The sequence below is a fragment of the Rhinolophus ferrumequinum genome, chromosome 10 (genome assembly GCF_004115265.2).
Source record: "Rhinolophus ferrumequinum isolate MPI-CBG mRhiFer1 chromosome 10, mRhiFer1_v1.p, whole genome shotgun sequence".
In the NCBI taxonomy this organism is placed as follows: Eukaryota; Metazoa; Chordata; class Mammalia; order Chiroptera; family Rhinolophidae; genus Rhinolophus; species Rhinolophus ferrumequinum.
The window spans coordinates 612,078-633,482 of NC_046293.1; the positions used below are offsets into that span (position 1 = coordinate 612,078).

Here is a 21,405-nt window from a genome sequence, read left to right on the forward strand (position 1 = left end):
GTTTGTAAGCACAGCTTTAAGCTATGGCCCACGACAGGTGACTTTTGGCATTTTAGTTATCATTTTAGTCGAGAAATGTGCACTGCTGTCCGGCGTCCGGCGTCTCTTCCGCAGCCCGAGGTCATTCAGGAGTGTGCTTGTGGAGGTGCTGGCTGGTTGCTACCTGGCCTGTCGTTGATCCCTAGCTCACGGCTTGGTGGTCGAGGACGCAGTCTCCTCAAGAGTCAGTTCTAATAACTGTCCCCGTGTGCTAGCGTTAACATGTGGGCACTGTGCGTCGGGGAGGAAGCTTGGACACTCGTGTGCAGGTCTTTGTCCGGTGGCTCTTTGCTCATTGGTGCCATCGGTCACCGAGAGCAGAGTGGCACCACCTTGGGGTACCCATTGGGCTTACCCACTCGAAGGTGACGCTATTGGACGTTTGCACCTTCTCGGTTTCCTCCTGCACCTTCTGGCTTCCGCCAGCATAGATTAGCTCAGATGTCATGGAAGTAGAAGCACCGAGCGTGTCCCTCTGTGTCAGAGGTGCAGGTTGTGACTGCTTTTCCCAGTTTGTGACCTTTTCATTTCCTTAACAGAGCAGGACACTTTCATTTTGATAAAATCCAGTTGGCCAGTTTTAACTTTCATGGTCAGTGCGTCTCAGAAACATTGGCCTGACCCCACGCTGTGGAAACATGTGCCTACGTTTTCTCCTGGGAGCTTTTGTGCCTTTAGCTGTCACTGCAGGCCTGTGACCCACTTCAGGTTAATTGTTGTGTGTGGTGTCCAGTGGTTCACTTTCTCCTTGGCGGCGTGCAGTTGTGGCTCCGGCCTGAGTTGGCCATGTGGACGTGGAGCTCTGGGGTCCACAGAGAAGGAAGCTGCAGGACGAGCAGGGATGAGGTGTCTGCTGCTGGCCTATGCCATGTGGGATGCGTCTTGGACATCCAGGGACCAGATCCAGGGGGCGTCAGGAGGTCGGGTGGTCTGGGCATGGTGGGATTTAAAGTCACCACGTGCGATGGCCTAGGGAGTGAGGTCCAGGCCTGGACACTTTTATGGTTAGGGCATGGGGAGGGAGAAAGGGTCACAGTGAGGAGGGGACAGCAGGGGACCTGGGGGGGAGGAGCTGACTGGCAGGGGTCCAGCGCTGCCAGGGGCCAGGACCCAGGGGAGTGATGATGGCAACCGGCCTCTGCACATGTGGCCTTAGCATGAGCTTTTCTGGAGGAGCCCAGCAGATGGGGGTGTGGAGAGGGAACTGTCAGAGTGAGGAGGGGTGCAGGGGACAGGGGCGGGTTCATTTTAATTTCTAAGGTGGGTACTATGAAACCTAGTGGCATCTGGTGGCTGGGGTCACAGAAAAAGGAGACAAGAGGGGCTGGTGAAGGGGAGGGCTGGCCCAGGCGGAGGCTGAGGGGGTCCATCATATGGCCACACAGCAGGTGGGAGCCTAGCAGGAGAGAGGGTGCCCCAAGACCGAGCTGCCCAGGAGCATAGGCAGGGCCACAGAGAGGGCGGGGCAGGGGCTTGCCGCCTGGGGAGGGCTGGAAAGACATAGGAGGGTCTGGGGAGCAGGAGGCCGGAGGGCCAGGGAGGGGTGCACCGCGGGTATGGGGAGGGGTGGGGGCTGCACTGTCAGCCCTGAAGCAAGAGGACTGAAGGTGACAGTGTGTGGGGACGGGGTGCTAGAGGGGCTGGACCTCTGCGCCCACCAGTGTCTCCCTGTTAAGAGCACTCATTCGCCTCGGTCTCTCTTTCTCTTTTGCAGAATTAAAACGAGGACTTTCCCAGGACTTGACTTCTTCCCCCAAATTAGACAGATACAAAATAGCAAGGCAGCTGGCGGAAAGGGCAATCAAGGTACGTGCTCATTGGGCCGGGGGGCACTTGTTAAAGATGGGAATGGATTTGGGGGGCGAGTCGCAGCCTCTGGAGCCCCTCTCAGCCAGTCTGGCCCCCACACGGAGGCTATGCCTGAGGTACTTTTTCTTTTCGCTGTACCTTGGAAATAGGTAACACTTTCAAAGTGGGGGAGGTGCAGACGCACACAGTGGAATCCTCTCCCAGGGTCCCACCGTGTGGCTCAGGCTGTGGGCACATCCGGACGAGGTTTCTGGATCACGGACAGATTCTCAGTGACTCAGGGAGCCCCTCGTGGCAGTCCCTCATGCTCCAGGCCCCTGGGGGTGACACAGTGAGACCAGATGCCGCCTGTGTGTACAGAGGGTGTTTGTGCCTCAGCAGAGGAATCCCGAGTTATGACTCGGGGAGCTCGGGGCAGCTGGCACGCCTCCCTGAGGAGAGAGCCTTACATTTCACTGCGATGTGAGTGACTGGGTCTGGGGGAGACAGGGAGCTGCTAGTATTCTTTAGGTGGAAGCAGATGTCTGCACACCAGCCGCTCTGAGCACTGAGAGTTTTTTCTGGGGAAAAGGCTGTATTCTCTGCTCTTTTTGTGCATCAGTGGCCGTTGCTCAGAAGGTGGGAACCACGGGAGCCCCGTGAAATCCATTGCACATTAATACAAAAACATGTATTAAACACAGTCTTTAAGTTCTTCCAAAGCCCAACACAACACACACACACACGTGCACACACCACAAAGTGCAGAGTTTGGCAATGCACTTGGAGAGAGAAACACGACACATGTAATGCGCGTCGTCGGCCGGCAGCCTCACGTCCATCTCCCTCGGAAGGTGCCTCCCACCCTTGGTTATTCCCCTCCCCCCACACCAAATCCTCGCAAACCGTCCCTGTGCCTTCCGTGATCTCTGCCACTGCCTTTTGTGGGATTTCATGTAAATATAGCCGTAACAGCTCAGTAATTTGCAGATTTTCTTCTGAAACCTGAAAGCATACAAACATTGAGGACTACAAACACGTCTCTAAGTAGCCTTAGCTGCGTCTCACAAGCTTCCACTCAGTAATATTCCTGCTGAGATTCAGGTGAAAGTATTTTATAATTCACATTATTCTTCATCGATTGAGGATCACTTACAAGTATCGTTTTTAATTTCTATACTTGTGGATCTTTTCTAGTTTTTATTGATTTTGTAGCTTGATTGCACTGTGGCCGAGAATGTGATCTGTATGTCACTCTGTGGAGATGTGCTCAGACTTGCTTTATGCCTAGCGTCCTGACAATTTATGTAAAAGTTGGCGTAGAGTGTGGTCTTCATAGCCACCAGTGTAGGGTTTGTTGTTTGTGTTGTGTTGTTCTTGTTTTATTGATTCTTCTTTGTCTGTGTGTTCAGCATTTACTGAGAGAAGCATGTTATATATCCTATCGTAGTGTGGATTTGTCTGCTGTGTAATTCTGTATATAACTTACAGCCTCTTAATAGGAACAAATGTATCTTTATGGTGAATTGACTATTTTCTTTAAATGATGAGATAATTTTTCTTTTTTTCCTTTTTTTTAAATTAGTTTCAGGTGTACATGAAATAATTTTCTTTTCTTTAGTGATGTTAACTTGTCCCAAAGTCTGGTTTATCTCAGATTTAGAAATTTTATTTTCTACGTAGGCTTGTGTTCTTGATTTTCTCTTATGAAACCATAAGAGTTGGATTTAAAAAAATCGTTTAAACTGGAGCATTTAGTGTGTTATCTAGTGAAACTGCTGGTATATGCAAATGTTCCCATGTACTTTCACTCATTGGGCTTGTCCTGTCTGCTCCATTTTCCTCTTCTTTCATGCCTCCTTGTGGACTGATTACTTTTTAAAGTTACATTTGCCCTCTCTCATGTATTAGAAGTCTCATACTATGTTTTTATTCTTTCTGTAGTTCCCTTAGGTATTGTGTTCTGCTAACTTATACAATCAATCAATCTTTCTAACATTGTTGCATTAGCTACTTACCGCAGTGCCCAGGCTGCAGGGAGCTGATACTCGCAGGCCATCCCACTCCCGCACCCTCACTGTAGCGACCCTGCTATGAATCAGCCCTGTCCAGTTCCCTCTGCCCTGGAGGGCGGGGCCCGCTGGGCTGAGGGCAGGCTTTGGATCCATTTCCGAGTAGAAGGAGGCTCGGAGGTCCTGTGGCCAGCCAGGTCTTCCCTGGGTGCTGGAACTTGAGCTCACAGGTCCTAGCCACAGGAGCCAAGGTTTGAGGAGGCACGAGTGCTGGCTGTGGGTGCAAATTCCCCAGAGCTGCTGGCACTGCATAACTGACCACTGTGGGCTTCTTTGCCTAGACGCCTGCTTGTTACCTCACAGTCTCTGGGAGTCCAGGCCAGACCCTGTGTCCAGGTTCTCTCAGGGCTGAAGTCCAGCATCAGCCACGCTGGGGCCCTGGGCTCGCCTGGGGCAGCACCCACGGCCTGGCCCCTCACCTGTTGGCAGCATTACTTCCTGGTGGCCTAGGAAGCTGTGGCACTTTCGTCACAGACAGCAGCGGGGAGAGAAGCTCTGCTACTTTGAGTCCCTAATTCCAGCGAAGCCCTGGACACTCTTTTAAGGGGCTCACCTGATTAGGCCTGGCCCACCCCAGGAGAATCTGTCTTTTTTATTAATTCAAAGTCAACTCATCAGGGACCCCTTGAGTCTGAGCCACTCCCCCTCCTTTCCTCACCTCCTGGCTGCTCCCCCAAGCTCCTGAGGCCCTAAGCTCACTGCTGACCATGCACCTGTGTACTGCCCAGGTGAGCATGTCCAGGCTGCGTCCTCAGCACTGTGGGCCCCAGGGGCTCAGCATGGCTGTCACTCTCCAGTCCTGTCCCTCAACTGGGGATGCCTAGCACATTTCACCAGCGACCATCTCTCTGCCCTGTCTCCAGGCACCTGACACAGCAGTGGGCAGAGTCCCCTGCTCCCCCAGTGCTGGCCCTGTGCCCTCAGCACCACAGACCGTCTGGCCCTTCCTGGTCAGTGGGATGGCTCCTTCCTCTTCCTCCTCAAACCGTGGGCACCCATGCCCCCCACAGCATGAGGGACAATACCTTTGTGGAGAAAGGAAGGTCATAGAGCACACGTCCTCAGGTCCTGTCACCATGTCTCGGGAAGCGCCCTGCTGCGTGTTCCGTGTATGTGATGGTGTGTGTGTGTCTGTGTGAGAGCTGTGTGTGTGTATGATGTGTGGTGTGTGTGATTGTGTGTGTGTGTGTGTGTGATGGTGAGTGTGTGTGATGGTGTGTGTGTGTCTGTGTGAGAGGTGTGTGTGTGTATGATGTGTGGTGTGTGTGATTGTGTGTGTGTGATGGTGTGTGATGTATGTGTGTATGATTGTGTGTGTGATGGTGTGTGTGTGTCTGTGTGAGAGGTGTATGTATGTCTGTGTGAGAGGTGTGTGTGTGTATGATGTGTGTGTGTGTGTGTGTGTGTGTGTGTGTATGTGTGTGTGATGGTGAGTGTGTGTGATGGTGTGTGTATGTCTGTGTGAGAGGTGTGTGTGTATGATGTGTGGTGTGTGTGGTGTGTGTGTGTGTGTGTGTGATGGTGAGTGTGTGTGATGGTGTGTGTATGTCTGTGTGAGAGGTGTGTGTGTATGATGTGTGGTGTGTGTGATTGTGTGTGTGTGATGGTGTGTGATGTATGTGTCTGATTGTGTGTGTGATGGTGTGTGTGTGTCTGTGTGAGAGGTGTATGTATGTCTGTGTGAGAGGTGTGTGTGTATGATGTGTGGTGTGTGTGATTGTGTGTGTGTGATGGTGTGTGATGTATGTGTCTGATTGTGTGTGTGATGGTGTGTGTGTGTCTGTGTGAGAGGTGTATGTATGTCTGTGTGAGAGGTGTGTGTGTGTATGATGTGTGGTGTGTGTGGTTGTGAGTGTGTGTGATGGTGAGTGTGTGTGATGGTGAGTGTGTGTGTGTCAGGTGTGTGTGTGTATGAGATGTATGTGTGTGGTTGTGTGTGTAATGGTGAGTGTGTAAGAGGGAGCGTGTACAAGGCCCCTCGAGGAAGTGGGCGCACAGTGGGTGGCCTGGGCCACACCTGCATCTGCGGAGTTCCTGGGTGTTTCTCGTGCAGCAGGACGCGGGACTTCTTGCAGGTGCAGCCCATCTCAGTCTGCTTTGAAAACTCCTCTTACAGAGAGACAGTTACCTTTCAGTTCTTCATTGAAAATCCGCTCTTCCGTTTGAGGAGAAGAAGATTTTCTCCATCTACGGACACTACCCGGTGGTGCGGGCCGCCCTGCGGAGGAGGGGATGGGTGGAGAAGAAGTCCCACTTTCCGCCCAAGGGCATTGCCAGTGTCCAGGATGGAAGTGACGGGGTGGCTGGTAGAGTATCAGAGCTTTTGTCTCTCAGTGTGCGACATTTGTGTGTGTCTGTCTCAAGGACCTGCAAGTAAGCCACCACTGCCGGGGGCTGTGACAGCCCCCCTGGTGGCCCCGTGACTTGGGCCATGCCCAGCATGTGTTGGGGTCCCCCTCGGCAGGCACAGGAGCCCATCGCCCATGCCAGAGGTCGCCCCCCAGCCTCCCCTACCCCAGGCGTCCACAGAGTGGGCAAGTGCTTTCAAACCCTGGTACTGGTCACTTGTCAGTGTCCCCACTGTCCATGCCTTGACTGTCCCCTCTCCAGCCCCAGTTCTCCGCTGGTCACTGCTTGGCCTCCCGCAGTGCTGACCCCCGCCTCCCTGGGCACAGAGCAGCTGTGCCCTCTTGGTTCCGGGATCTGCACAGGCCCAGCTCCCACACAGTCATGACGCGCAGCAAACCCCAGTGCCCGCCATCCCCATGCCCCTCTCCACCACCTCACCCCAGGGACCCTAAGCCTGGCACAGTGCCAGGTCCCTCGGACACATGGATGTGGCTTGAGCCTGACTGCGCCCTGCTCCATCTCAGGACCCGCAAAGGCACATGGAGACGAGGTTGCCATTCTGGCCGTGGTGACAGTGGCACTGGAGCATGTGTCTGTGATTAGGCACAGAGGCTGTAGCACGCTGACATCTGTCCATGTGTCATGTTTACAGAAAGTAAACGTGCTGAAGGCAAGAAAACCAAGGAGAGGCTTTGGGGAAAATGGAGGACATCCACGACGCAATGGTAGGTCTCCATGCGTGAGTCCTTGAGCCACGACCTTGGCACGGTCTCTCACACCCATGCTGTGTCCTGGGGGAGGGGTGGCAAAGCCAGAGCCACACCGGGTGTCTTGACTGGCCCCCTTAGAGCCAGGGGAGGGGGTCGGCTGCCCGGGCGACACACTGCAGGGTGCTATGTGTGTGTCCCTGTGTGCCCATGTTTAAGCTGACAAACTGTGTCTATGACTGGAATTCCGTGGGAGTTCCAGAGCAGCCTCAAGGTACGTGGGGAGCAGGCGGGACAACGTGCCTCTCACTTTGTGAGGCCGTGACAGACAGTGGTGACAGTATCGTGTGGCTAAACACACGGACCATAGAGCACAGTCCAGCCGCAGTCGGCCAAGCTCCGTGACCATGATGCTGGCCAGGTGGCAGGTCAACTGGCAAAGACGACGGTAGAGCTGGTGCCGAGACCCGAGGTGTCTGCATGGGGAGAAGCGGCCCCTCTGTCTGGGGCTCACACAGGACATGACCCCAAAGCTCCTAGAGATCTGCGGCCCAGCTGTCCGTTGGGACAGGGAGCTTGACACACTTGCCGGCACTGACACTGCCAGTGTCTGCTCCTCAGGCAGCACCGTGAAAGGGCAGGAGGACAGGGCAGAGTGGTGGCCACGCTTGCAGGCGAGCAGCTTAAGAGGCCCAATGTCCAGCGTGCGTGAAGAAGTCACCGACCAGCCACAAAGTGACAGAAAAACGGGCAAATTCTTGATGCGTTTCTCTAAAAGTTGACCCTGGGGACACTGGTGCCCAGCCCCGCCCCAACATGGGACAGAGGGGCACTGGTCCCGGTTGCTGACAGTCTGGTGTGCTTTCAAATGCAGTCTGCAGAAAATGGCCCCGCAGGGTCTTTACCAAGGTCAGCGGTCATCTCTGGGGGTGGGATCTTGCAGAATGTGTTCCTGTTCTTGTATCTCTTTGGTTACAATTTTTGACCAAGCAGGTGCCATCGTTTGTAAGCACAAAAGTACAGACACCAAGGACACCCCCATCCAGCTTCAGCCCCACACCCCAGGCCCCTCATTCTGGTGGGCCTGGGTTTCCTGCACATAGGAGCAGGGAGCAAGGGAGGAGTCACCCCCCAGGGGTCTGCAGGGGGTTCTCCCAGGTCGGGGTGCATGGCGTTTGCCCTGAGTGCCCTCATCGGCAGGCAGCTCGTACCCCACTCGCAGCACCACGTCTGGGGGCTCCTCTCGGTGCACCTGCAGCCCAGGGCCTGACGCCCCCCGCACTCGGTTCTTGAGAGCAGAAAGCCGTCTGATCACAGCTGCTCCCAGCCAGCACACAATGGCCCCAGGGTCACACGTGGCAGCCGTGAGATGACAGAAGCATAGTTAGAATTTGCACAGTGCATGTCACTTAAAATTTGATTTCCTTTACTCTCGGTGACACCCCAGCGGTCAAAGGATACGAACCTTGAATGCTGGGTATTTACTGATAAAGGTTTTTTCTTGCCAGGCAAGGTTGGTAAAAAACGAAATGCCGTACTTCCTGTGGACCATCAAAAGGGACATCGTTGACTGTCGCAGCCTGCACTGTGACCAGATGCTGAATCACTACGGGAAGACGGCTTCCTTCACCACCAAGGTGAGTGGGGGCGGGCAGGGGCAGCGTGGCCGTGCCTCGCCCCCTAAAATGCCAGCGCCCTGTGACAGCACAGCCACACATGGACTAGTCGCCCTGGGGCTCCTCCCCAGGACACCAACTGCCACTACCCAGTGTCAGTGTCCAGAGTCACTCAGTCCCCAGCCTACCCACCAGTCCCCCAGAGTCCCCTGTGCCCCTCACTGTGTCCCTGGGTGGTCCTGAGGCCACAGCAATGCCCTCCTGTGGGCAAATAGGGGGCTGCCACCGCAGCTCAGCCCCTGAAGTGGCTCTGGTCCCGAGCTGGGTGGCCCACCCTCGTCTACACCCTGACTTCCTGTGGCAGGGCGCAGTGCCACGCTGGCGCTTTCCACCCTCACCTCCTTTCAGCCCCACAGCCCCTCTTCAAGACGCTGTCCCACGCTTACCACCGGGGATTCAGGTTTCAGGGGTGGGGCCAGCCCAGGACGATGGCCTATGCATGCCCACTTGGGAGAGGTTTGGGCAGAGGGGCTTCCCCGTCAACTAGGGAGCATCCCCTCAACAGGCAAGGGTGACATGGGGGTCGGGAGGGGCTCACTGCTGCCCCTAGGGCTCCCTGTGGGGGTCTGGTCCCCCAGTGTGTCCTCAAAAAGCTTCAGCTGCTGGCGTCCTTCCAGGATGGGCGGTCAGGCCAGGCTACTTATGGAGACCCTGTGTAGAGTGGTTGCCAGGGCACTCAGCTTCTTTCCAAGTGGGGTGAAGGGCTGGGCCCTGGGGTGCAGGACTTCCCGCCAGGCCGCTTTAACGCTCAGGTCACATCCACGGGGCCAGAGTGGTGGGCGTGTGACTGCTGTAGACCCTCCAGCTGCCCCAGCCTCTCCTGGGCCTGAGTCTGGGCACCATTTAGGGACCTGGGAGGGCAACACAGTGCCCAGCACCCTGGCGCGCTCTGACAGCCTCCTGCTTCTCCCTGGGACCTGTCACCGACCAGAGGATAAGCCCAAGGCCCTGGCAGCACAGTGGGTCGCACAGCCACTGGGACCAGCTGGCCAGGGTGTGGGGAGGAGTCTGGTCCTGGGGGCCTGGAGGCTGGTCCAAGATGGGCCAGCGCAGCCTGTGGGGCCTGACGTGCCGCTGTCTCTGGAGATCGGGCTGTGCTGGAACTTGAGGAGCCTGCCATGGTACGTTCAGGCCAACCCCAACACCTTCTTCCCACGCTGCTACAGCCTCTGCACTGAGAGCGAGAAGCAGGCGTTCCTGGGTAAGTGCTGGCGGCCTGTGCGCCAGGAAACCTGCAGGACCTCGGTCCACCCCTGCTGACGCTGCAGGGGCCTTAGAAGGGAGATGGGATGGGCCTTGGCCACTGGGCTGGGGACTGGCGCAGGGGTGATGGAGGCTCCTAGTCCCATCCCAAGACCTGGGGGCTCAGCTCCGTGGATGTGGTGAGGGCCAGTCCAGAAATGCCCACGGGCAGCATGGGCAAGTCAGGAGGGGAGGCACTGGATTCTGACGGAAGCGCAGAGCTGGGTGTGCTGATGGGGCGCTGGGAGAGACCGGCGGGGGTGGTGCTGGGACGGCTCTGAGCATCCATGGCGGCTGGGACCCAGGTTCTGGTCTGGGACGAAGGAGGATTCTGCCGAGAGACCACAGGAGAGAGGGCCAAGGTCAGGGCAGGTGCAGAGGGTCCATTTAGGGGTGACCCGTGTTTCCTGAGCACCAGGTGTGGGGCTCATGGAGATGTGGTGTCTGCTCAGCACCCCTGCGCTGTGTCCTGACCCCACCCTGGGGCTCACACAACAAGGCAGGACCGTGGGGGTTGGAGGTGAGACGTGCAGTGGAGAGAAGGATGGGAGCAGGGGCCTGCTAAAGAGGGGGCGCTGGGCAGAGGCCTGGAGGCGAGGGAGGGCTGCAGGGGCCAGGCTGGGGAGCAGCCAGGCCAGCTGGTGTGGGCAGTGTGCCTGAGTGTCCACAGGAAGAGGGACAGGGGGTTAGTGTGTGAGCTCAGAGGCATTTGTTCCTATGGAGGGAGGGGCCTCCCATGGGAGGCTCCATGGCCATGGGAGAGGTGGCGAGGGACCTCAGCTTGTGGGTGTTTCCAGGCTGGCCTTGCCTGCTGGGCGGGCGGCCTCAGCTGAGGTGAGGAAGGAACAGATTTGGACGAGAAGGTGCTAGAATCTCCTGCAGACCTCCTTGGGGGCACAGGCTAGAGTCTGGGTGGGCTGGGGAGCGGCCTTGCGGCATGGGCTCGCTCTCAGGGGTTCTCGGAGCCGGCTGGGTGCCAAGCCCAGGTCTGCAGGACCCAGAGCTGCCTTCTGTGCTGGTCGGGCGCTCAGGACCCCAGGCCATCTGCACTGAAAGCTGTGGAAGCCGCTGTGTCCAGGGAGGCTCCGTGATGGGGCAGGTTCCGGTGCTGTCAGCAGAGGTTCTTCTAGGAGGAATGGCTGAGGACTTGGGGGCAGCAGGCGGTGCGGGTGCCCATGGGTGGTGGTCTGGGGGCAGGCGGGGTATGTGAGTTCTGCCTCTGGGCCTGTCCCGGGGTGTATTAGACTCCCGTCTGCAGGGGTGGAGGTTGGGGTGAGTGGGGCAGTGTCGGGAGCACCGGCCCCACGGAGAGAAGGCTGTGAAGGTGGGGAGGCTGAGGGACACCTGGGCTGAAGTCGCTGGCACTGGCGGAGGTGCCCAGTCCCCAGCGCGGGCAGAGGGGCGAGGCCTGTGTGTCCTTTTAGACGACTTCCGGCTCACCATGGCTTCCAGCATCCTCAAGTGGGTGGTCAGCCACCAGAACTGCAGCAGAAGCAAAGCCAGGAACAGGAGGGAGGAGGCTGGCAACAGTGACCTGAACCACAAGACGGGTGAGTGTGGCCCGAGGCCCAACCTCGCTGGGCAGACAGTGGCCGGAGGGTCAGTGGGCTGTGTGTGGTAGCAATGGGCTGTGGCTCCACCCCGACCCCCCTCTGCTCCAAGGGGTCCCATGGAAGAGGGTGACAGGGAATGGCGTCCTGTGTGCTGTGGGGAGACTGGGCCTCACCATCTCAGGCCTGCAAGCCCCAAATAAGGTCTTTGTCGCTGTTTTTGTTGTTTTGTGGACTTTACTAAAGCAGCTTCAGGGAACCTATCTGGGCCTTCTGCTCTGTGTTGGGGAGGTTATTGATTATCGATTCAATTTGTTTAACTGATACAGGCCTATTCAGACTGTTTCTTACTGTGTGAGTTTTGGCAGATTGTGTCTTTCAAGGAGTTGGACCATTTCACCCAGGTTATCAAATTTGTGCCCGCAGAGTTGTTCATATTCCTTTTATCATCCTTTTGATGTCTGTGGGATCTGTAGTGATGTCACCTCTTTTATTTCTGATGTTAGTAATTTGTGTCCTCTCCTTTTTCTTAGTTAGCCTGGCTAATGGCTTATTGATTTTATTGATCTTTTCAAAGAACCAACTTCTGGTTTTGTTCATTTTTCTCTATTGATGTCCTCTTTTCAATTTCATTGATTTCTGCTCGATTTTTATTGTTTTTCTTCTATTTATTTTGGATTTGCTTTGCTCTTCTTTTTCTTAGTTTCCTAAGCTTAGATGTTTGGTTTTCAGTATTTCTTATTTATTAACATTTGCATTCATGCTGTAAATTCTTCTGTAAGCCCTGCTTTCATTGTACCCCACACATTTTTAAGTTGTGTTTTCATTTTCATTTAGTTCAAGATATTTTAAAGTTTCTCTTGATATTTCTTCTTTGACCCACATGTAATTTAGAAGTTTCTATTTTAATCTCCAAGTGTCTGGGGTTTTCCAGCCATCTTTCCCTTGTGGACTTCTAGCTTGGTTCCATCGTGTTCTGAGAACGTGCACTGTGTGATTTCTATTCTTTTCAATGCCTTAGGAGTGTTTATGGCCCAGAATGTGGTCTGTCTGGGTGAATGTCCCACGCGACCTGGAGGGGAATGTGGGTTCCGCTGTGGCTGGGTGAAGCCGTCTACACATGTACATTCTATCTAGTGATTGACGGTGCTGTTGAGTTCAACCAAGTCCATTGTGGTTCTCTGTCCGCTGGATCCGACCGTTTCTGATAAAGCTGTTGAAGCCTCCAGCTGTGGCCGTGGCTTCATCTGCTTCTCCTCGCAGTTCTGCCAGCTTTTGCCTCATGTATTTCGATGCTCTGTTGTGAGACGCCTCCACATTAAGGACCGTTGGTGATGTCTTTTTGGAGAATTGACCTGTTGTCTTTAATCCCTTATTTTTCCTTGCTCGGAAGTCTGCCGTCTGAAATTACCAGAGCTACCCCAGCTTTCTTTGATTCCTGTTGGCGTGGCATCTCTCTCTCCACCCCGTCACTTTTAATCTGTGTGTGTCTTTCCAAGTGGTTGGTTGTGGAACACAGTGGATCTGTGTTTGGATCCACTGCATAGTCTCTGTCTTCGAGGTGGTGTTTAGGCCATTGCTGTTTAGAGGATTGTTGACACAGCTGGATCGATACCTACCACATTTTGGCCGTTTTCTTTTACCTTTCCTGCCTTTTGTGGTGTTACTTGAGCATTTCCTATGATTTGCTCTCCTTTCTTAGCATAGCAGGTATTTGTATGGCTACTTAGTGGTGGCCTATGCCTGGAACGTACGTTTACAATGAATCCATCTCCACTTTCCAGGAACACTGTAGCACTCACGTCACGGCCCCTGAGGCTCTTCATAGCAGTCAGTGTTTGTCGTGCTCCGCCTCTTGTATCATTGCTCTCATTCATCTTCTGCGTGCACATTGTTGCCACTAACTTTAATAGTACTCATTAAATTGTTATGTCAGCTCAATTCAGGATAAGAAAAGTAAGCTTTTATTTCCCTTCATTTGTCTCTAATGCCCTTTCTTCACGTGGATCCAAGTTTCTGACCTTTGTTATTTCCCTTCTCTCTGAAGAACTTCTTTAACGTTTAGTGCAAGGTAGGTCTACTGGCAAAACTTCCCTCAGTTTTGTTTTTGTTTTTGCCTGACCAAGAATTTCTCTTTCGCTTTTGAAAGATGATTTCCCAAGATGCAGAATTGAAAGCTGGTGTGTTTTTCTCTCAACACCTTCGAGATCTCTCTCCACTTTCCTTTTGCTTAAGTGAGGTGTTTTGGCCTCTGGCTTCTTTCAAGATTTTTTCTTTATCTTTGATTTTTTTGTACTTTGAACATGATAAGCTGAGGTGTAGATTTTTACCTGTTGTCCTTGGAGTCCTGGATCTATCGTTTGTCTGAGGTTAACTTGAGGAAACTGTCAGTTATTATTGCTTCAAATTTTACTTCTGTTTCTTTCTCTCTCTCTCTTCTCCTCCTGGTGTTCCCATCACACACACATCACGCCTTTTGCAGTTCTCCCCCAGTTCTTGGATATTCTGTTCAATGTTTTTCGGTCTTATTCGCTTTGCTTTTCAGTTTTAGAGGAGTCTATTGATATACCCCCAGCTCAGAGATTCTTTCCTCAGCCATGTCCACATATCCAGTCCATGAGCCCATCCGAGGTGTTCTCCATTTCCATTTCAGAGTGTTTGATCCCTCACTTCTCTTTTGGTTCTTTCTTAGAATTTCCGTCCCTCTGATGACGTTGCTCATGTGTCCTAGTGTGCCACCTGCTTCATCCATTAGAGCCCTAGCACAAGAGTCACAGTTGCTTTAAATTCCCATGGGATACTTCCAGCACCCCTGCCGTGTCTGGTTCTGATGCTGCTCTGTCTCCACCAACGGCATCTTTGCCTTTGAGTGTGCCTTGTCATTTACTATTGAAAGGCGGACATGTCCTTGGTAACAGGGAGTACAGTAAACGGGCCTTCGTGACGTGGTGTCAGGTGTGGGGGGCAGTTTTCTGTGGTCTCACGATTCGGGTCAGTCTGTAGTGAGCCTGCGCCCTGCACTGTGCTCCCCGTGTGTGTCTCTGTTTTCTCCTCCGCCCTTAGCTGGACCAATGGATGAAGGGGCTGCAGTTGACTATTTCTCTTCTCCTAGGTTGGTCAGGCTCTGGTTAACTATTTCTCCCGAGGGCAGGCCTGGTTAAGAACAGAGTGGTCTGGCACATTTCAGGATGGCTATTTCCCCCTCCCCCTGGCTGAAGCACAAGGGGGTTTTTCTCAGATACTCACTGTGGGAACCTGGTCAATCTCTCAGAGGTGAAACTCACAGACATGTGGGACCCCCTAAGACTGCAGCCCCTGGAGCTTTCAACACTCAGACTTGTCCGCTCTGAGCCTCCAGTCATTTGTCAGTGAGTCAGGTGCTGTCTCACGAGCTCTGGTCCCCATGGGGTTCCTGCTCTCAGCCTCTGGTCCCCTCAGGGTGGCTCTCCGTGCCCACCTGTCGGTCTCTCCACCTTTAGGGCAGTAGTTTGCCCTATGACCTCACTTCTCTCATGGATCTAACAAGAGTTGGTGCTTTCTCAGTTTGTTCCGGTTCTGATGCTGCTCTGTCTCCACCAACGGCGTTTTTGCCTTTGAGTGTGCCTTGTCATTTAGACAAGAGGCTGAGAGCAGGAACCCCATGGGGACCAGAGCTGGTGAGACAGCACCTGATTCACTGACAAACGACTGGAGGCTTTTGCCAAGCCTGTCTGGGTGTTCCTGTCTTTAACTTGTTAAGACAGGAAGGCACCTTCTAAGCTCCTTACGTGCCAAACAGGAACCTTGAAATGCCATTTTTCGGCAATTTAATTTTTTTTTTTTTTTTTCTTTTTTTAAAATGGTTATTTATATTCTTTTCCCTTCAATACATTTTTAGGAGCAATTGTAATCTCTGCAGCAGCTGCACGAACCTGAGGGATTTCTCCCACGGCAGCGCCTGGGAGGGTGGGGCGCTCATGCTGGGGGCTCTGTGTCAGCCTCCACCACCTCCCGCCACAGCTGTCCCACAGTTTGTGCCACTGTTTCCAGGCACCAGCCAAGCAGCCCTGTCCTCACGTGGACAGTTGCTGGTTCTGATCCCGGTCCCCACATCCTTACCGGGGCCAGATGCCTTGTGTGGGAGCCAGGCCACCGGATGAGGGGACCTCCCTGTATTCTGTGCTTCCTGAGACCCCTCAGCGATCTTGACCCATGGTCCCTTGACCCTTCCAGAAGGACAGTGAGATGCCGGGTAGGAGGTCGGACGCTCAGAGTGCCACGCCCACTCATGCCAGCGCTGGTCCCCACGTGGGGCTGGCCTGTAGCACTGTCCACAAAACATTTCTTGAATGTCCGTGTGGGCTCGGGGAAGGGCAGCTTTGAGTCTGGTTCGTAAGAAGCGCAGTCTCGTCCCACGCTGAGGAGCTGAGTCTAGTTGGAGGACACGCTGGGAGGTGGGCAGGTACCTCCTCAGACATAGGTGTGGCATCCAGGTGGCTGCCCAGAGGAGCGTCACCTGAGAAGCCTTAGAGCACAGAGGGGTTGGTGGCCTTTGTGGTGCCACTCCACAGGGTGGGTGGGACCACACTCCACGAGCCCATGCTTGCGTTTCAGATCCTGAGAACGACAACTCGAAGCTCACGGGCCTCTCGGAACAGCTCGTGGTCCTGGCGTGCAAGGTGTGCCAGGACTACCTGGGGCAGCTGGAGCACGAGGACATCGATGTCTCTGAGGACGCTGCCCAGGAGCTGACGGAGGACGAGTGGAGGGACCTGACCCAGCAGTACTACTCCCTCATTCGGTGAGCGCCTGGCTCGGAGCGCTGGGCAGTGAGGCCCCGGCAAGACGGGAGCACGCACCTGGGCTTACACTAATCAGAGGATGTGCGGTGGCTTCAGGGGTTGTCTAGGGAAGTCCATCCTCTGGGACGTCGGGGACCTGTATGGGCATGTGGGGTGCCGTATGGGTGTTGGGTCACCATCTGGGCATTGGGAAGCCTGTCTGGGTGTTGGGGGGGGGCGCTGTGTGGGTGTTGGAGCCCCTGCCTGTCCCACCAAGCCCCTGGTGGCTGATAAAAGGATGACACCCCCATTGGGGACATCTGTAGGTAACATTGCCTTAAGCACCTCTCACGCCCCTTCATGTCTTTCACCTGGTTTGTGCCCTACAACAGGCAGGCCGGCTCTGGCTGGCCCCAGCTGCTCGGCGCTGGCACAGCTGTTGCTTGGCTCAGGCCTCCTGGGTCCTCCTGACCTTCATTATCCCTTGCTGCCCCGGGGGCCCAAAGGCTGACCCTGGATTTCCTCCCCTCTTCTGAGGGCCGAGTCCTTCCCAGGGCCAGGGGCCCAGCACCCTGCTCAAAGCGGCCAACAGCGAGGAGCTGGGCAGAGGTGACCCAGGAACCCCCTGTGTGAGCAGCTGTTGGCCGAAGGAGCAAGTCAGGGAGGTCAGTGATGGTTTTGCAGGGTCTACGCGCAGCCCACATGCACCATCCAGGGTCATTTCTGTCCCTTTGTTCCTTGTTTCCTTCTTTTCTGTGTATGGAGATAAGCACAGCGGAGGCCATGCAGGCCTGTGGGGACAGAGCCCCAAAAAGCAGTTTCCAGGCTCTCAGCCTCACATAGAAAGGTGCTGGCTCAGGTAGTAAATGGCCATCCACTGTGATCAAATGGCCAGCAGCTGTGGCTAGTTGGCCGTCAGCTGTAACCAGTGAGCCTTTGGGCAATAATATAACTGCCGTGGCTACGCTAGCAAAAAAAAGGGGGAGCTAGCAAGAAGATGGTGGCTGAGTCTGCAAGCGGCACAGTGAGGGTTGAGAATTGTGTTGCTCCTGGTTCCTGTGTCTCCAACCCAGCCGCCAGCGAGAGTATAGTGAGTGGTGTGACTCCCCTACCTATGGCTCCGTGGGTGTTCCTTTTTGGCCTCACCATGTCCTGCGTTCTTATGTGGGGAATGGGACCAGAGACCCTGCAGGCCGTCCTGCGTGACAAGGCCCCTGGATGAGGGGACGTCCATATTGGTCCAGGTGGATGAGACTTTGCATAGGTGCCCACCTGGGTGGCTGCCGCCAGATCAACATGCAGAGCATTTGGGGCCCCGTCAGGCCCCTGGGCGCCCTTCCCGGCAGAACCCAGGCCAGGCCTGTCTGACTCTGCCCCCGCCAGCCTCGTGTGCGCTTCCCACTCATGCAGTCACTCAGGCTGTGCCCCGCGTGTGGGAGGCCTGTCCAGGCTGCACACACACGAGCGCCTCCTTGCCTGCCGCGGTGTAGCTCCTGTCCTGTCAACAGACCACACAGGATTCACCCATTCTGGTATGGGGCAAATGGGTGACCCAGTTTTGAGCAACTTCCAGAGCCGTCCTACAGGGTCGCTCACACGCCCACGGCAGGCGGGTGGGCTGCCTTCCTGCACGTCCAGACAGCCCCTGGCAGCTGGGCTGGCGAGCTCTCTGGGTCCCTCCGGTGGTGAGTGTGGGTTTCTCTGGTGCTGTCACGTGTGTGTTGGTCGCCTAACAATGCTCTTGGGAAGAGCTTGTTCACGTCTTTTGCCCATTTCGAGGTCAGGTTGGTTGTCGCCCTTTTGATTGCTCCCTTGGTGTCCTCTGTCTGTGCTTCCCCAGATCCCCTGTTGGGTATACTCGCACGCATCGAGGGTGCCTCCTCCCAAGGCGTGACTTGTCTTTTTACCTCTTAAAGGTATTTTTGATGAAACCCAGTGTTTCGGTTCTTCTACCCGGGCAGGGCTTTCCGGGTCCTATTTCAGGACCCTTTGTCCGTCTGAGGTCATGAAGGTATTCTACGACACGTCAACCTGTAATTAGTTTTTGTGTAATGGATGGGGCCACGCCTCTTTTCTGTATGTGATGCCCACTGTGGATAGAGAACAAATATGAATCTGCGCACACTCACTTTGCACGTGACCTATGGTGTGAATGTTGTGCTCCTGCCCAAGTGCCCCCACGCTGGCTGAGGCGTCCTTCTAGCCAGGAACGCGGATGCCCGGCGGAGAGACATGGGGTTCCTTCCCATAGGAAGGCCAGCCTCTTGTCTTCTGTCTGAACCAAAAATAAGATGGCATTCATGTCACATGAGTTGGTGGGTCTCCTGGGCAGCTGTGATCTTGACCAGGGCGGCAGATACGCTTGGCGACCTGGCTTATTTCACCACGGTTTCTGGGGCCAGTCTGCTGCCAGCCAGGGCTGTTAGGCGCCCACTGCCACCACATCCTGTTGTCATCCCAGGGTCAGATATCACACTCTTACTACAAAGGAGGACCCGGTAGGTCTGGGCTCCCCTCAGCACGTCCAGTTAGAAGCAGGGGATGTGGCCCTGTGTGACACGTCCCCACATTCCCTGCACCCAGGGAAGGGCCTGTACCACCGGTGGCTCCTGCTTTCTCATGCCCCAACTCAGCTCCACAGAGGTGGGGACCTCTTCCACATCCTCAGGGACACCCCCACACGTCACTGTTCCTCCCGTGTTGCCCTACCATCCCCAGCAGGTGTGAATAGAGCTGTGTCCCAAAAGGCTTCATTCCCACGGTTCTCTGCTGCAGTCCGTCCATGTGTGGGGGCCTGATGTGGCCCTGGGGCAGGTTTCCTTTCCCAGGCTTTCATGCTGCACCACCAAGCTCTAAAGCCACTCAGAGAGTTCTACCATCCTCCCTGCCTTTGTCCCCTTAAATTTTGGTGGCTTCCTGGGCCGGCCCCATTGCCGCCATGACTGTGCAGCCACCAGCCAGTCTGATGGACAGTCCAGCCTGAGGGACATGAAGCTGGTACCAGCCCACGTTCGCTGCAGGACACAGGTGCAGCCAGCATGGGCTGCGCAGCTTTCCCATCAGGTGAAGTGCCGTCCCCGCCACCACTGACCACCGGACACCCAGACATGGGGGGCTCATGGACGTGGAGGGCACACAGGGACCCCACCGTTGTCTCCCTGCAGCCTTTACTCAGCCCAGGCACAGCACTCATGGGGTGTACATGCAGTCGGGTCCACAGATCGGATCCCCAGTCTCCACATGGCCCAGCCAGGAGCAGCCTTGCACGGTTGTGTGCCAGCGACCCCTCAGCCAGCAGAAGCTCTAGGCCTGCCCCACCCGGCCCTGGTCAGTGGAGTCCAACTGCTGCCCTCAGAGCCTCATGTGCCTTCTGGGTCTTGCTTTGTAGTGGGGACGTTTACATCTCCAATTCAAGAAATCACTTCTCACAGTGCCAGGCTCTACTGAATAAAATCTCGTGCGTGAACCCTCAGACGGAGATTGATGGGCTTCAAAACATCTGGATTGTCAAGCCTGCGGCCAAGTCCCGGGGCCGAGGTGAGTCCCGAGGACGGGCGGCCAGGTCCCCTGCCAGGGCCAGTGGGGACAGCCACCGTGGAAGCAGAGTGGACTGGATGCTAGGGTCTGCAGGGACTCAGGGTTTGCAGGCACCCCGTGGCCCCAGTCCCAGGAATGGGCACCTGAACAGGACTGGTCTCTGGGCGTATATTTTGAGCTCCGCTAGTGAATTGGGTTGTCCCCATAATATTCCTAAGTGAAACAGGTCTACAGTTTTTTGGATCTTGGCAACAGGCTCTTGCTAGCCTGAGTGGATGGGGACTTTGTCTCTAGCAACAGAGGACTTTCTATTCCTCGGGTTTATCACAAACTCACCGTGAGCCCGGGAGCTCTCAGAGGTACTTCACACCGTGTCGGCTTTGCTCGTGGTGTCCGCGTGTGCAGCTTTCGTGCTTCGTCTTCTATTGTGGCCATGACCATATTCTCTTTTTTATTCCTAATGGTGAATGCTGTGTTCTTTTTTAAAAAAAAAGATTTCAAGGTGGTTTTGTAATCTTATTCATGCTTCCAAAGAATCAACTTTTGGTTGCATTGTATGTTCCTGAGAGGAATTCTTCCCCCCTTGGCTCTGACTTAAATGCTAAGCTTATTTATTTCCAATCTTTCTTGTGCAACAATACAGCTTCATGGCTATGCAATTTCCTCTTATGTGGCCTTAGCTGCATCTCTTGTTTATGTTGTATGATGTTCTCACTTTCCTGAGAATATAAATAGACTTATTTTTCCATTTGGATATTCTATTAGCCCCTTGAGTTATTTGAAGAATTTGTTGTTGTTGTTTTAAATTCACAAGTGGTTAATTTTTATGTGATTTAAAAATAATCTATTAATTTGATATTATTGCATTTGGTGCTAAACATCTTTCCTCAAACATTCTCTCCCCTGGGCCTCCACCTGCTGGCCGGGGCAGTCCTGCTCCCCAGGCTCTGTCCTGAGTCGGCTTCTCCTGAGAGCAGCTCTGTCTGCTGGCAGTTCCCTCCTCGTGTCCATCAGGTTAGGCCATCCTCCCACTCAGGTACCTGCATCCCCAAGGATGCTCCACAGATGCCTCCAACCCACCTGTTCAAAACCGAATGCACCACTCTCCACCCAGTCACTGACTCTGCCCCGCCTCCAGGCCTGTCTCTGCTCTTGGCTCAGGATAACTTCAGTGGTTTGTTGCTTTGTCCTAAACTTTTGTTTCAGGATGACAAGGTCTAAACTTACTATAACTGAAGAAACTGGTTATGTATTTTGTAAGGAAAGCTAACCCTGATGCTTTGCTGCTGGTGCCTCTGGGCCTCTGCAGAGGGTGCTCTTCTCCACCCTTGTATCAGTCAGAATAGGCCAGATTGTGCCAAGTAACAAACAGTCCCCAAACCTCAGCGGCCCTCACTGAGACCATGAGCAGCTCTCGCCAAGTTCATCTCATGCATGTTGTCCATGGCAGGTTGGCGTGGGGGGATGACATGGGGGGACTCAGCCCATCTCAGTCCCTCCACCATCTTGTGACACTACTTGCTTCAGGGTTGTCAAAGATGGCTGGAGGATCTATAGGTGACATTAAATGCTGTAGCCCAGAGAGATGCACGGCATTTCTGCTCAGATATCACTGGTCACCACTAGTCATTTGGCCTAACTTTGGGGGGTGAGCGTGAGAAATGGTAAACCCTCCAGCAAAGTTG

The 21,405-nt window shown here is 54.5% G+C and overlaps 1 protein-coding gene across 1 annotated transcript in view; it reads left to right on the top strand.

Annotated features, from left to right (window-relative positions):
* Positions 1-21,405, top strand: part of TTLL8 (tubulin tyrosine ligase like 8) — a 30,490-nt gene that overhangs the window by 5,238 nt on the left and 3,847 nt on the right. The window contains exons 2-9 of the mRNA XM_033116616.1: positions 1,754-1,845; positions 6,067-6,224; positions 6,919-6,973; positions 8,464-8,592; positions 9,718-9,832; positions 11,298-11,423; positions 16,017-16,203; positions 19,572-19,720. Of these exons, the coding sequence (XP_032972507.1) occupies positions 1,754-1,845; positions 6,067-6,224; positions 6,919-6,973; positions 8,464-8,592; positions 9,718-9,832; positions 11,298-11,423; positions 16,017-16,203; positions 19,572-19,720 (1,011 nt within the window). The remainder of the gene's footprint in view (positions 1-1,753; positions 1,846-6,066; positions 6,225-6,918; positions 6,974-8,463; positions 8,593-9,717; positions 9,833-11,297; positions 11,424-16,016; positions 16,204-19,571; positions 19,721-21,405) is intronic.